At 43.4% G+C, this 15,116-nt stretch overlaps 2 protein-coding genes across 5 annotated transcripts in view; both read left to right on the top strand.

The window, feature by feature from the left end:
- DTNBP1 (dystrobrevin binding protein 1) overlaps positions 1–15,116 on the top strand; it is a 159,192-nt gene that overhangs the window by 129,985 nt on the left and 14,091 nt on the right. The window lies entirely within an intron of this gene.
- LOC117873226 (general transcription factor II-I repeat domain-containing protein 2A-like) lies at positions 12,359–14,679 on the top strand. Its single transcript, XM_034762364.1, has one exon. It carries the CDS (start codon positions 12,598–12,600, stop codon positions 14,404–14,406), a length of 1,809 nt encoding a protein of 602 aa, XP_034618255.1. The 5' UTR covers positions 12,359–12,597; the 3' UTR covers positions 14,407–14,679.

A 15,116-nucleotide genomic window follows, 5' to 3' on the forward strand; every position in this document is an offset into this window, starting at 1 on the left:
AATCGCTAGTGTTATTGAAAACAAACAGAAATCTTTGGTGCAGCAGTTTCCTTTTGCTTAGCCTAGGTGATTTTTATTGTAACTGACGGAAGTGTGAAATCATGTCAGAAGGTTTTTCATGTAAACTCTCAGTAATTGGGCTTAGAGAACAGGCTTATTACAGTTCTTCAACTAAAATGTTCTGAGCTGATTCTTTCCTCTTGGGGGAAAAATATTAGAATAAGTCAGTGCTACATGTGACTGTTATTGGTTACCTTTGATCAGTGTTCATTTAAACAGCTGAAGTACAGTTTAGGCAAAAAGGAAAACCTGGAAAGATGAAATCCTTAGAGGTTGCATAAATGTCATTTATTGCTTGGATACTGTCTCTTTTGAGTACTAAAAGAAATCCTGCACTACCTTTACAGAGTACAAAAATGTCAGAAATTATTATGGGAAATCTAAGATTTCTACAGTCAATAATAGCTGCTGGCTTTTAGTATTACAATTCAGTGACATTTCTGCATCATACACAACAGAATTAGTAATTGCTTATAACTCAGGATAAGAGTAAGACGTTGGCACTGGGTGGAACAGTGTCGTATCTGGTGACTATACACTACTGTATATCTGGCAATGAAGAGATGGTGATTTAAATGAAAACTTTAATGTTTTACTCCTGAGTCTTATTCTAAGAAAATAGTTTCAGCTTATTGACAGACATTTTTGTGGATAGGTGGCATGTCATTCCATTTTTATAACTGTCAGCTGCTGTCTTAACTTGGTTGTTTCAGTATACATGTCATGACCTTGACAGAGGCTGCTCAGCAGGCACTGCTCTCTGATATCTCTGCCTGGCTAAAAGAAGACATCTATTTTGTTTCAATCGTAGCCTTATGTAAAGGGGGACTACTTTTTAAAAAAAATTATTGCTTTCAATTGATTCTTTACTTTATATATCAGGAGGCCAGACTAGATATCTGATGGTCCCTTCTGGCCTTAAGTAATGGTTTTCATTAAGGACTTATACTGAATTTGGCACCCTATAAAAGTTTGTATTCTTCTTCGAGCTGTGTTCACACAGACTCCACTGTAGATGTGTGCACCCCATGTGTGTAAGCCCAGAGTCTTTTAGCCAACAGGGTCTGTTGGGACTGTGTATGCTCCCTCCTGAGAATATAAAGGGTAGAGCAGCACCAGTCGGTTCCTTTTTACCACCCAACACAGTGTGACAGACTACACTATCCATCTGCTTCCCTGTAGTTTCTTATATAGTGTTAGGATAGTTAATGTTACTATTTTTAGTAATTACAAATTTTATTTAGTGCCCATTGGGAGTGGCAACAACAGAAACTTAACCCCTGAGTCTGCAAATCCTTCTCAAAGCATGTGTCGAGAGCTTGTGATGCTCATTTTAAAATGTTTCTGATGGAAAAGACTATGAATGATTCTCAAGTCCCGTCTCAAAACCTGTCTTCTGTCTTAAAGCGAGTTTTACTCTGGGAGCTACCAGGTGTTCTGGCTCTGAGACCTCATGCTTCTCAAAAATATGCTGACCCGTCTCTTCAGTCGTCCTTGGGTTAGTTAGCAATTCCTGCTGCCTGAGGTAGGAAGGAGTAGAGATCTTTTGATGGCACTTAGGACTGGTCACCATCCCAGATACCAACTAAAAAGAGATGTAAGACTCATCACTCAGTCTCCAAGCCATTTTTCCCCCAAAATTTGTCATCGCAGTGTTTTTAGAAGCTGTGGAAGCTCATTCTGCTGCAGTGCCACATAGATGATGCTCAGTGACCAGACCACTTCTTCAATACCGATGACATGAGTACTGCTACAGATACTTTGGTACAGTGTAGTAGTAAGAAGACCTATACTTCTGAGACGACCATATCCATACGGTCGATTTTGGTATTGTCCATTTCAGTAATTATTTTTTTCTCAACACAGGAGAGCATCTGTTGATATGGTGTTCACTCTCAAACCAGAGTCTGCTCTCTTCAATATTTCTCAAATATCTACAGGTTCAGAGTTTCTTCTGTTAAGAAAATTTCTCTGCATGCATCATCTGTGATACCAATGTCTGTTTTTCAGAGACTAGAATCTGGCTCTCCTCAGTCTGTTGCATCCCTGAGATAGCTGCACCACCATTGTAGGCATTCTACTTGTCTGCATGTTCATCGGCTCATGACAGTAGAGGCCATTCTCCTAGATTTTCTCCTCATTCTCCTAGTCTAGTTCCTAAGAAGGAGCCTTTCTAATCATAGGTCTCATACTTCTGAAAGGTTTCAGGCCCGTTGGTTTCTACCCTGTGGCTTTGCTCTTCCTGAAATATTGGCTTTATTGGTCATCGTAGTACCCTTATCATTTTCCTGCTCCTTATTCCTCTAGATCCCCATCTAGGAATATATCTCATGATCCTAATACTGAAGAGAAAGATGTTGATGGAGGAATATGAGGATCAATGCAGTCACTTGGCTATTTCTTCTTTATCCATGTGAATCTGTAAAACCATCTGCTCCTTCCACAATTGATTTTAAGGGCTTTCAGTATCTCTTAAAAGTATGGAGGAGACCTCAGAGATACCCCTCCAGTCATTCAGGAAAGGTCTCAAACTATTCGACATTCTGGATCCAATCTCTCGAGGCCACTTGGCCTTTTCAGTCATTGAGGGTATCCTCAACTTAGCTTAAGCTTTGTAGAAAACTTGTGTACCTATTTCAGCCACAACTAAAAAAGCAGACTGTAATTATGAAGTTCATCCTAAGGAGTTAAAATATTTCTTTTTGGCCCTGTTACTGGTTCCTTAGTAGTAGCAGCTACCCATGAAAAATCTTAAGTAGGCTAGTCCTCCCAAGTAGACCCCTAAAAGGGCACCAAGGGAGAAAAGTGTATTCTTCAGCTAGTCTATGAATTCAGATAATTAATTATAAGGCTTTTCTGGATAAGTACAATTTCCCCAGTGTGACAAGATATCACAGCTTGGTGAAGAGGTCTCTCAGGGACACTTCTCACAATAGTCTGCTGCGGGTGGAAATAGATTTTCTTCTTCAGTAGGGTGTGATTGAGATGGTACCTCCAGAGTTCTGTGGCAAGGGGTTCTATTCCAACTACTTCCTCATTCAAAAAAATAAAGGTCAGCATCCTATATTGGCCCTCAGACATAATCAACAAATTCCTCATGAAGTGTTTTGCAACTCTTGACTTGCAGGACCCTTACTTCCATGTGGCAATCCATCCAGCTCACAGGAAGTTTTTACATTTCATGATCAGTGAACATCCTTACTAATTCAGAGTCTTACCTTTCAGTCTCAACAGCCATGAGGGTATTTACCGAATGCCTTTCAGTGGTGGTTGCCTCCTCAGGTGAGCAAAGTCTTCATGTAAATCCCTATCTCAATGACTTTTTTGATTTGGGAACACACTTCTCACCAAGTTGTCAGATGTTTATACACACATTCAGTTTTTTTTTCTGTATGAGTCTCAAGATCAATCAAGAAAAATTTACTCACCCCCTACTGAACTGATAATTTATAGGAGCAAGGTAGGACTCTGTATCAGCAAAAGCATAGCTTCCTCTGGAGAGGTTTTTCATAATGACTCATCATCACTTTTAACCTCTGCTCCCAACCAAAACTTTAATGAAAATCTGCCTTAGCTTTCTGGCTCATATGACAGCTTGTACTTGCATAACTGCATACACAACAGCATCTCTGTCCTCTCGGCGATGGTTGTTTGGTTTATCATCCAGTCAGACAAAGCATAGATTCACCGATAGAAGATCTAAGGGTGCTGACAACTCTGTGTTGGTGGACAAACCCCCTTCAAACCCCCATCAGTGTTCTTTCACCCACCACAACCCAGAAAGGACTCTTGTAACAGACAAATCCAAGTAAGGCTCTGGTGCTCATTTAGAAAATGTCTAGATTCAGGGCCTTTGGTCTTGGATGGAATCTTGGTTATACATAGATGTGTCTGAACTGAGAGCTGTTTGTTCCAGCCCTGCTTTGGGACACCAATACACAGATTTTAATATATAATACAGTGGTGATGCACTATATAAAGTGAGGGGTTGTAAGATCTTCCCCCTTATGTCAAGAAGCAATTTGTGGGAATGGTGCACTCTTCATTGTATCAACCTAATAGCCCAAAACAATTTGGCAGATCACCTAAGCAGAAAGGGTTCCATCACCCATGAGTGAGAACTGAAGGATTCTGTTTTAGATCAGGTTTTCTGGAATTGGGGGTTACCCTCAATATATCTGTTTGCCAGTGATCTGAACAAGAAGTTCCTTGTATTTTGCTCCTAAAGAGGAGAGAGTCTGGGCTCTCTGGCAGCTACATTTCTGGTTTCAGTGGGAAAAGGTGCTGCTTATATACTTCCCCCCTCACTCCATTAATTCTCAGAGTCCTCAAGAAGATATGTCAGGAGAAGGCTCGGGTAGTGATGGCACATCACTTTTGGTTCTCCAACCTAATGCAGCTTTCAGTCTGCACGTCTTCCGCTTCCAAACATCATTTCACAGAACCAAGGTGCAGTGTTACAGACAGACCCAGTGTATCTATATCTGATGGCAGGATTAGCTGGTTATGTTCTGTTGATGGAAGCTTTATGGTATCAGTCGTATTACCCAGGGTTATCTGAACCCAAAGATATGGTAACTAATCTCTGTTTTCACAGCAGTGTCAGGAAATAAATCAGTGGGGGACACAGCACCTCCATCTGATAAATGATTGGACACACAAGAGTGCTTTCACTCAAAAATCCTTGTTTTATTGAGTACAAAGCACACATCAAAAATGGCAATAGTCTAGAACACCACCTCAGAGATAGTTACTAAACTCTGAAGTGGTGTTGCGTGGCAGCAGCAGGGCTCTGGTGGTCAGCCTTCCTCCTAGCTGCTGGGGAGGTTGATGTCAGTGTCTCCTTGCTCATAGAAAATCCAAACTTATCTGAAGTACACTCTCTAACTAATCTTTTTATAGGTAACTCAAAACAAAGCATAACTCAAGGTAACCCCTAATGGGCTGGCCATTTCCGTAGCAACTGCAAAGAACTCATAATTTCTACTTATAAGTAAGGCAAAAAACTTACAATTACAGAGACCCGGACTCTAGGTCAGCTGTCCACACTCCCTTCCATTCTCATGAATCTGTCACTTTATTTTATCTTTCCTTGTTAGTAACACTGCAGCTGTGCAGCTGTTTTGTCTGCCAAAGCAAGACCAAAGACCAAATTCTTCCTCACTACATGGTGTCCTTGCTGCCAGCTTATGGTGGCCAAGTGCACAAAGTGGTGTTGGGTTATGTCCAATCCAATTCTCTCGTAACAGTCCAAGAGGTTTTGAGTCAGAAAAGAAAGATCTCAACAAGATAGACATATAAGGCTAAATGGATGTTGTTGTTTTTGTGTGTGTGTGTGTGTGTGTGTGTGTGTGAGATCTACTCAGAGGCATATTCAACTCTCAGAGCATTCTATTTGCTTCTCTATACTATTTGACTCTTAAAATATTCAGGACTTTGTCAGTTCTACTAAGGTACGTTTGACCGCTGTCTCTGCCTTACCACCTGCTTGCTGAGGGTCATTCATTTTACGCCCCATCTCACTGATTCCAGATGACTACAAGCGTTGACTCATTTATTTCACCAGTACACCCTTTCCTACTTGGTATTTCAGTTGGGGCTCATGTCCTGAATTGATCCTCCCTTTGAACCTATGTTATGTTCATCACATCATTTCACTATAAAAAACCGTATTTTTAGCATCTATCACTTCAGCTTGCAGAGTGAGTGAAATACAGGCTCAGATGCATTGTGTTCCATAAAGACAGTTATTCTTACGCTGCAACTGAAACTTTTACTGAAAATTACTTTGGATTTTCATTTAACTTAATTTATTCCTATAACCTCTTTGGCGATCTAATTGCCTTGACCCTTGCTGTCTTTGGATTCCTGGGTACTTCCCATTCCCAGACCACCTCAGATCCTCCTGGGGTCTGCTGTTCAGTTTTTTGAAGAAACCCACATTTCTTCTTTGGACTCTGAAAGGGAGGAACTTGTATCATCTTCACAATCTTTTAGATCACCTTATAGGCCTCATACCACGGTTACAGGTCTAAAGATCAAGACTGGATTTCTTATGGGGCCCCAGGATGTTGGCCTCTACCATAGGCATCTCAGACATTGTAGAATCCCCCAGGTCCTTACTGGTTTGGGGCTGTTCCAAGGGATTCTATACCTCCATCACAATCTAAGAGGAGGTCCCTTCCTCCAGTACAGGAAACCTTGGCTCAGAATACCGTCATCATCCATCCACCAAATGTGTAGGACCCTACAGAGGAACCCCTAGATGTCCCCCCTGCATATTTATTCATCTCTGGATGAAGTCATCACCCCTGAATCAATCTCTCCCTCTCCCAACTACTCCCACCCTAAAGAACTTCAAGGTTTTTCAGGACCTGATGAGGAGAGGGGCCACTTTCTTAGGAGTGCAAGTTGAGCTTGTGCAAGAAAACCCACAAAGCTTCCTTGATATGTTACAGATCCCTGCCCTGGGAAAGCTTGCACCCTTCCCATTGATGGAGATTTGCTAGAGCAGATGAAAACTCTGGTAGACTCCAACTTCTATAGTACCTATGGTCAAGTGAGTACATGGATGTTAAGTTCCACAACAGAACTTAATTACATTTTTACCCATCCAGTTTCTGATTCCTTACTGGTCACGGATACTAATGAGTGATCTTGACATCCCATCCTAAAGTCACTCCCAAAAACAAGGAGTGCAAGAGACTGGACTTAAATGGCCAAAAGGCATATTCCATCACTACTCTTCAAATAAGTGGTCAACTATCAAGCACTCTTGTCTAATTTTATTAGTTTTACTTTAATTTCTAAATATGCTGACAAACCACCAGAAGAATATAGGGAACAGTTCCTGGCTCTGGTTTTAGAAGGATACTTCACAGCCTGGACATCCCTTCAGGCAGCTATTTGAGGCCGCTGATACAGCTTTGCCTTCAGTTGCCACCACCATCTCCATGAGGCATTCTCCCTGACTGCAGGCTTCTGGCATTTGAATATTATTGAAATTTTTCTCTTTGAAGGGTCCAGAATATTTTCTTCAAAAACGGACGATACTATGCACTCCCTGGGCAACACTTCGTTTATTAGAAGTTTGCACTCCAGTGAGTAAGATCCAGGGAAACAGTGAGTTTAGACTTCACTGTTACAGTATCCTATTTCCAACAGAGGTCACAGGACTTCTTGAAGAGAAGGTTTAGATCTCGATGTCACCAGTTGGCTTAATCTACAACAGACCTTTCTCACCAAACTACTTCAACTTCCAAGCAGTCATTTTTGACTGCTCAGTCGAGGATAGCACACGGACCATATCTCCTCCCTTTCGAAGACACCTATCATTCTTTTGCTGTGCTTGGGGAAAAAAATCACATCAGACAAGTGGGCATTCAGCACAATAATGGAGAGATACATTACCAATTCACTTCCCTTCCTTTTCCAAATCCACCTTCCCCGTCCCCTTCCAGAGACCCATCTCACAAGACTGAATTGCTTCAAAAAGTATACTCTCTATCCTGGAATGGGGAGCAATAGACAAGATTCCTTATCAACACGGGGGGGGGGGGAGGGGAAGCTTTACTTCCTGGTCTGAAAGAAATCAGGTGGATGTCCCATTTTAGATGTAAGAAAGTTGAATCATTTTCGTCAAGAGAATCAGGTTCAAGGGGTTCATCTTTGCTTCTGTTATCCCTTCCTTGGAGATTGGAAATAGGTATGCTGCCCTCAATTTGCTCATGTATTTCAATGTGGCTGTACATCCAGACCAGAGGAACCTTTGTTTCATAGTAGGCAACATGCATTATGATGACAGTTTTTCGCTTTAGGCTGTTCTCAGCCCCAAGGGTTTTTCATCAAGTGAATGCGGTGGTAACCTGTGTTCTCTATAAGCTGCGCGCTTGAGCGGCTACGCAGGAGAGATTCAAGCGCTGCCCAGCTGATTAGGAGAGCACGCACAGCCGGCAGTATGTGTTCAGGTGCCCTCCTCCAGCTGTGCAGAGGAAGGAGGGTGCTGATGTCAGGGTGTCCCTCTCCCCCCACCCCAGTGCCCCATCTCCGCAGAGCAGGGCAGAAGGGACAGCCTGGCTCAGGAGGACTCAGAACTGCTGAGGTCTGACTGGTGAGTGGGTGAGTCCCTTTCTTTTCTCACTGTTTCTCAGATTTCCCCAGCAGCCAGCTCACACAGTCAGTCTCTCTCTCTCTCTCTCTCTCTACATCCATGTACCCCATCTCTGCAAAGTGGGAAAGGGGAGACAACAGGGCGCTGGAGAGCTTTCAGTGAGTGTCTGGAAGAGACTGCGCACAGCTTTCCCCAGCAGCCAGCACACAGTCTGTCTCTGTGTGTCACACACAAGAGCTAAGTTCCCTCTAAGCTGTGCGGCCGTGTATTAAGCCCCACGCAGGGGCTTAGGGCTGCGGCGGGAAAGGCGTCCCTCCCTGCCGGACCCAGCAGGAAGAGGCGCCTCTCTCCCAGTCCCAACAACCTGACCTGTCCCGGACTTGTCACACCTGGGGGAGAGGAACCCTTCCCTTGGCCCGGCCGAGCCCTACTGAAGTTGCCGGGGAGAAGCGCCTCTCCCCCAGCCCCAAGCTGCTGCGGCGAGAGAGGGATGGGAGGGGGGATCCTTTCTCCCCACCGCAGCCACAGGGCAGCCTGCATCCTGAGCCCCTCATCCCCACCCCAGAGCCTTCACCCCTAGCCAGAGCCCTCAGCCCCTGCACTCAATCCTCATCCCTCTCCCGCACCTCGAACCCCACCAAAGAGCCTGCACTCCCAGCCAGAGTCCTCAGCCCCCCAAGCCCCAGCCCTGAGCTGCCTCCTGCACCCTGAACCCCTCATCCCCAGCCCCACCTCAAAGCACCCCAATCCTCTGCCCCAACCCTGAGCCCCCTCCCACACTCCGAACCCCTCTGCCCCACCTCCACCACATGAATTTTGTTATGTGCACCATTATGAAGGTGATGTGTCACCCATCACCTCCATATTCCGCACGTAGACATAAAAAATTAGAGGGAACACTGAACCCAGTCTCTGTGTCTCACACTCGCCACCCAACACATACTTGTGGTGGTGGTGTTGTTGTTACAACTCGGTACTTCCTGCAATGCACATATATTCTCTGTACTTTCATTCTTTCGAAGTGTGTTATTTTAGTGTTTTGACTGGTCTATGCATTTCATAATTTTGTTTCTCTTACACTTAAATATAATTCTTTGAGTAGTGAGTTCTAAAATGCCAACCTGTCCTGGCTGGAGTACTTATCCCTATGGTAACTTTTTAAAAATATATATATATCATATCTAGGTTTTTTGTTTCTACTGGTGGCACACATAGGCACATACCTTAGTGCACATAACAAAATGTATTCTGCAAATGGATGGAAAAAATTAGAGGGAACATTGGTGGTAACCGCATGTCTGTGCCATTTAGACGTTCAAATATTTCCTTACCTGGATGATTAGATATTCCGAGGGACATTAAACAACCAAGCCCAAAACAGCATCCTTGTTGTCATTCTCTAGATAAGTCCTGAATCTAAATTTTGACAAATTAAAGTTACAAGGAAAGGTTTCAGGCTATAGCTTTCCTCTCTGGAAGTCTCAAGTCCAACCCAATCTCAATGGTGCATTCCTGTGTGAAGCTCCTGGCCATGTAGCCTCATACACATAGCTAACTCCCGATGGCAGACTTCACCTTTGCTGTCTACAGGCCTGGCTCCATTCAGTATATCATCCTACCAGGCATTTTTTGGATATGCAAGTTTGCATACCTGCTTGAATGTTTCACTCTTTGGATTGATGGTTGGAAACAGGGATCATAAGCAAAGGAAGTCCACTTTTGTCCCCAGAACCTACTATGACTCTGGTAACAGATGCATCTACCAAAGGCTGGGGTGCCCATCTCATTCAACTTCCGGCACAAGTTCTTTAGTTACCCCAGGAAGTTTCATTCCATGTAAATGCAGGACACTTATGTCCACCATCAAGAACCAGGTGATACAAGTTCTTACAGACAACACCACTGTTAGTTTTTATCTGAACAAGCAGGGAGGTGTAAGGTCACCTCAGCTATGCCAAGAAGCTATACACCTGTGGAGTCTATGCATAAGGAACAGTATCTCCTTGAAAGTGTTCCACCTTCCAGGAGTGAGAAATACAATTGTAGGTTCCCTCAGCATGGATTTCATACACCATTGCAAGTGGTCAATCATAAAAGCCGTACCCCTCCAGATTTTCCATGAATGGCGGTACCAAGTTGGATTTGTTTGCAATCAACCTGAACAACAAATGCAAGAGATTTTGCTCCAGGGAGGGCTGCAGCCCAGGTTCCATCACAGATAACCTTTCTTCTCCCTTGATCCAGTTGTGTCCTATATGCATTCCCTCCAATTTCTCTCATTCCAAGGATAATCAGGAAACTAAAAAGAGAGAAAGCATCATTAATCTTAGTGACACCAGTTTGGCCAAGGCCGTACTGGTTCACAGACTTGCATCAACCCTCCGTCTGGCCACTGATAACTTTGCCGCTAGTCAAGGATCTCCTGTCTCAGACCCAGGGCAAGTCTCTGCATCCTAACCTCACATCATGGATGATCTCTGGTTAAGTACTCACGAGAGATCATGCTGCCAAGATGTTCAAACCGTCTTGGTAAGCAACAGCAAAGATTGCACGAGAGCCACATATACATCAAAGTGGAAGAGGTTTTTGGCATAAACTCAACACTTATTGTCTCATCGTACAGGAGTTAGACATATATTGGACTATCTATTGCACCTGAAATCATCTAGCCTCTCAGTTTGGTGATAGTCCACCTGTCTTCCATATCTGCATCCACCAACAGTTGGGTTTTCCATTTTCTTTCACTCTCTGGTTTTCAGACATCTAAAAGGCCTACTCAATGTTTACCCACCTGTGTCTGATTCATTATTTATATGGTATCGAAACCTAGTCCTCTCCAGGCTTGTTGGATCCACCTTAGATTGTGACCATAGGTTCAATCTACTTCTGTTGTCTATAAAGACTGCTTTTCTAGTGGTAATTACTTCCTTAAGAAGAGTTTCGGAACTTCAAGCTCTTCTGGCTGATCTTCCTTTCATGGTCTTCCACAAAGATGAGAAGTATCAGAGGAGTAGCCATGTTAGTCTGGATCTGTAAAAAGCAACAGAGAGTCCTGTGCCACCTTTAAGACTAACAGATGTCTTAAAGGTGCCACAGGACTCTCTGTTGCTTCATAAAGATGAGATTTTTCCTAGGTCACACCCAATTTTATCCCAGAAATGGTCTCAGCTTTCCATCTGAATCAAACTATTATTATGGGGTTTCAAGAAAAACAGCACTCTCCCAAAGATGAAGAAGACTCCACACCTTGGATGTTCATAGAGCTTTGGTGTTCTACCTGGACTGCGCAAAGTCCTTCAGAGTCTCTTCTAGACTTTTTGTAGCCCATGCTGAAAGAGTTAAGAGTTGATCATTGTCATCTTAGCATATCTCACATTGGGTTTCTGACTACATTAAGCTCCACTACCATGTTGCTGACATCTCTCCTCCACCAAGAATAATGGCTCACTTCACCAGTGCTAGTTCCGCTTCAGCAGTCTTTCTGAGCAATATCCAGTAGCTGTTAAGTGACACCATTGACGTGGTTCACTGTGCATATCTTTTTCAGACATGCTGTCACTCAAGCTTCTTATGACAATGCTAACTTTGGGAAGCTGGGGTTACAATCTCTGTTCAGATAATCCAGAATCCTTCCACTTGTAAGGGAACGGCTGATGAATCACCTGGAGTGTAATTTATATACACCATCACTCAAAGGAGAAAAAAGAGTTACTTACCTGTATAGTAATTGTTGTTTTTTGAGATTTTGTGCACATATACATTCTATGACTCTTCCACCTTTCCCACTACTTCAGACATTAGATAGACAATGATGCGAAGGAATGGAGAGGGAAATGGCAGACACATCCCTTTTATGCCCTCGAACAGTTGCATGAGGATACCATGAGCACATGTGCTGCCTAGTGATAGTGCTGACAAGTCTGATTCATGTGCTTTGGGTGCACTGTACCTGCAATGGAATATATATGTTCACAACACACCTTGAAGAACAACCGTTACTATACAGGCAAGTAACATTTTTTATTTTTTTTCTCAAGATGCCTTTGTCCACATGGATCCTATGACCTGTTCTCAGTACAAAGTTCTTTACCTGGATATCTGTATCGGTGAAGGATCTGAGTGCCAGTTGCTGCTGCTCTGCCTCTGGATAGGACACGAGGACATTCAGGCTAAATGTGCAGTCCCAATAGACCACATGTGTCAAACTCAAGGCCCGCGGGCCACATCCGGCCCGCCATACAATTATATCCGGCCCGCGAAATCGTTTTATATATCTGTTTTTAATGGCCCTGTGATATGACGCCCCAATAACACACACTACAAATCCCATGATGCAGTGCAATTGCCGCCAACGGCAAGCCGCGGTTCAAGTTCGCGGTCTGTTGATGTATACAACGCTAATATCAAATCAAAGCTAGACCCCAACAATGGCCAAGAGAAAAATTGATTCTGAAAACCGAGGCTTTCAAAGCCGGTGGGAGAATGAGTATATGTTTACTGAAATTGCAGGTAAACCAGTGTGTCTCCTTTGCGGGAGTAATATCACTGTAATGAAGGAGTATAACCTAAGACGGCACTACGAGACGAAACATGAGAACAAATTCAAAAACCTGAGCGCAGGACAGAAGCTACAAAAGGTAGAGGAGTTGAAGAAGAATTTGACATCCCAGCAGACGTTTTTCACCAAAGCAAAATCACAAAGTGAAGCTGCTGTGAAAGCAAGTTTCATTGTGGCCGAAGAGATCACCAAATCAGGACGGCCGTTTACCGAGGGGGAATTCGTAAAGAATTGTATGATGAAAGTGTGCGACGTCCTTTGTCCAGATAAAACGCGAGCGTTTGCAAATGTAAGCCTCAGCAGAAACACTGTTGCTAATCGGCTTTGTGAGATGGCGACTGATTTGAAAACACAGTTGATTGAAAGAGCAAAAGATTTTGTTGCATATTCCCTTGCCGTGGATGAAACTACTGACGCGACTGACACTGCACAGCTGGCGATATTTATCCGTGGTGTGGATTCCAATTTGTGCGTAACAGAGGAAATACTGGACATTAAATCGATGCACGGGACAACGAAAGGAGAAGACATCTTTGGAAATGTATTTCAAAGTGTAACCGACATGAAACTGCCGTGGGAAAAACTCGTTGGACTTACAACAGATGGCGCACCTGCTATGTGTGGTGAAAAAAATGGACTGGTGGGAAGGATGCGCTCAAAGATGCGGGAGGAGAACTGTGCCGGTGAGTTGACAGTGTATCACTGCATCATACACCAGGAATCGCTGAGTGCTAAAGTCCTAAAAATGGATCATGTGATGAACACTGTAACACAAACCGTCAACTTTATCAGAGCCCACGGTTTAAATCACCGCCAATTCCAGTCTTTTCTGCGGGAAATAGATAGCGAGTTTGGCGATATGCCATATCATACGGAGGTCCGGTGGCTAAGTCGGGGAAAAGTTCTCAAAAGACACTTTGAGCTGCGAGAGGAAATCTGCCAGTTCATGGACAGTAAGGGGAAAGACTGCACAGTTCTGCGGGATGAAAAGTGGAAATGTGAGTTGGCGTTCCTGGCTGACATAACGTCGCATCTTAGCGCTTTAAACCTTCAACTCCAGGGACGGGAGCACATAATAACCGATATGCATGATGCAGTGAAGGCATTTCAAGTGAAGCTGCGCTTATGGGAGACACAAATGCACCAATGCAACCTGTCTCACTTTCCCTGTTGCCAAGTAATACGGAACCAAGAAAGTGCCACAGTTTTCCCAAATGCCACCTTTGCTGAAAAACTCAGCGCGCTGCGCACTGAGTTCGCACGGCGCTTCAGTGACTTTGAGGCACAGAAAAGTAACTTCGAGCTGCTTCGCAACCCATTTGCAGTCGATGTGGAAACCGCACCTGTAGAAATGCAGATGGAGCTGATAGAACTGCAATGTAACGGGACACTGAAGGCAAAGTACGACACTGCGGGGCCAGCACAGTTCACTCGCTTCATTCCTGAAGCGATGCCGCAGCTCCGCCAACATGCGGCTCGAATCCTGTCCATGTTTGGCAGCACATATCTGTGCGAGCAGCTGTTCTCTGTGATGAAAATTAACAAAACGTCACACAGGAGTCGCCTCACTGATGAACACCTGCAATCGATCCTGAGAATCTTCACAACACAGAACCTAACCCCAAACATAAACGAACTTGTTGCAAAGAAAAGACTCCAAGTATCAGGCTCTGACTAAATAGGACAAGAAAATGGAATGTTATGATTTGTTATGATTATACTTTTGCTTTAAATTCAATTTTTTATTTATATTTTCAGATTTTTTAATATTCCAGCATGTACAGATTTTGAATGTATTGTATTGACAGGATATTTTTTTATGAAGAGCAAAATATTTTAAGTTGAAATGTATTTATTTTGGAATGATATCCTGTATTTTGGTTCATATTAATGGTTAAAAAACATAAATATTTAGTCTGTTAAATAAATGGTTATACTGTTCGGCCCGCGAGTTTTGAGTTTTGGCCCCCTGTGCAATTGAGTTTGACACCCCTGCAATAGACACTGCTGGCTAAAAGATTCTGGGTCCATGTGTGTGGGGCACACACACCTACAGTGTAGACCAAGGCATTTCAAACAACTCCAGTTACGTTAAGATAAGTAGCCTCTAAGATAGTTGCCAGAAGATTGGGAAACACAAGGGAAGGAATATGGATTCTGGAGGGGAGACATTTTTATTGATTTACTACTTCCTTCATGGAAGGAAATGCATCTTTAGAAGGCTTTTAGTAAGTGAATCAGAGCACTGGTTTTGTAGCTCTAAATATTAAAGTAGCTGATTATAGCTACCCTGAAATAGTCAACTGATTATATATTGGAAAAGTCCCCATTTGTCTCCTGACATTTTCTCCAATAAGATGTGTAAGATCCCTGAATTCTGTTGTGATG

The sequence above is a fragment of the Trachemys scripta genome, chromosome 2 (assembly GCF_013100865.1).
Source record: "Trachemys scripta elegans isolate TJP31775 chromosome 2, CAS_Tse_1.0, whole genome shotgun sequence".
Classification (NCBI taxonomy): domain Eukaryota; kingdom Metazoa; phylum Chordata; order Testudines; family Emydidae; genus Trachemys; species Trachemys scripta.

Excerpts from the sequence above, each read along its gene's own strand:
- LOC117873226 (XM_034762364.1), top strand. The coding sequence starts at position 12,598 with ATGGCCAAGAGAAAAATTGATTCTGAAAACCGAGGCTTTCAAAGCCGG.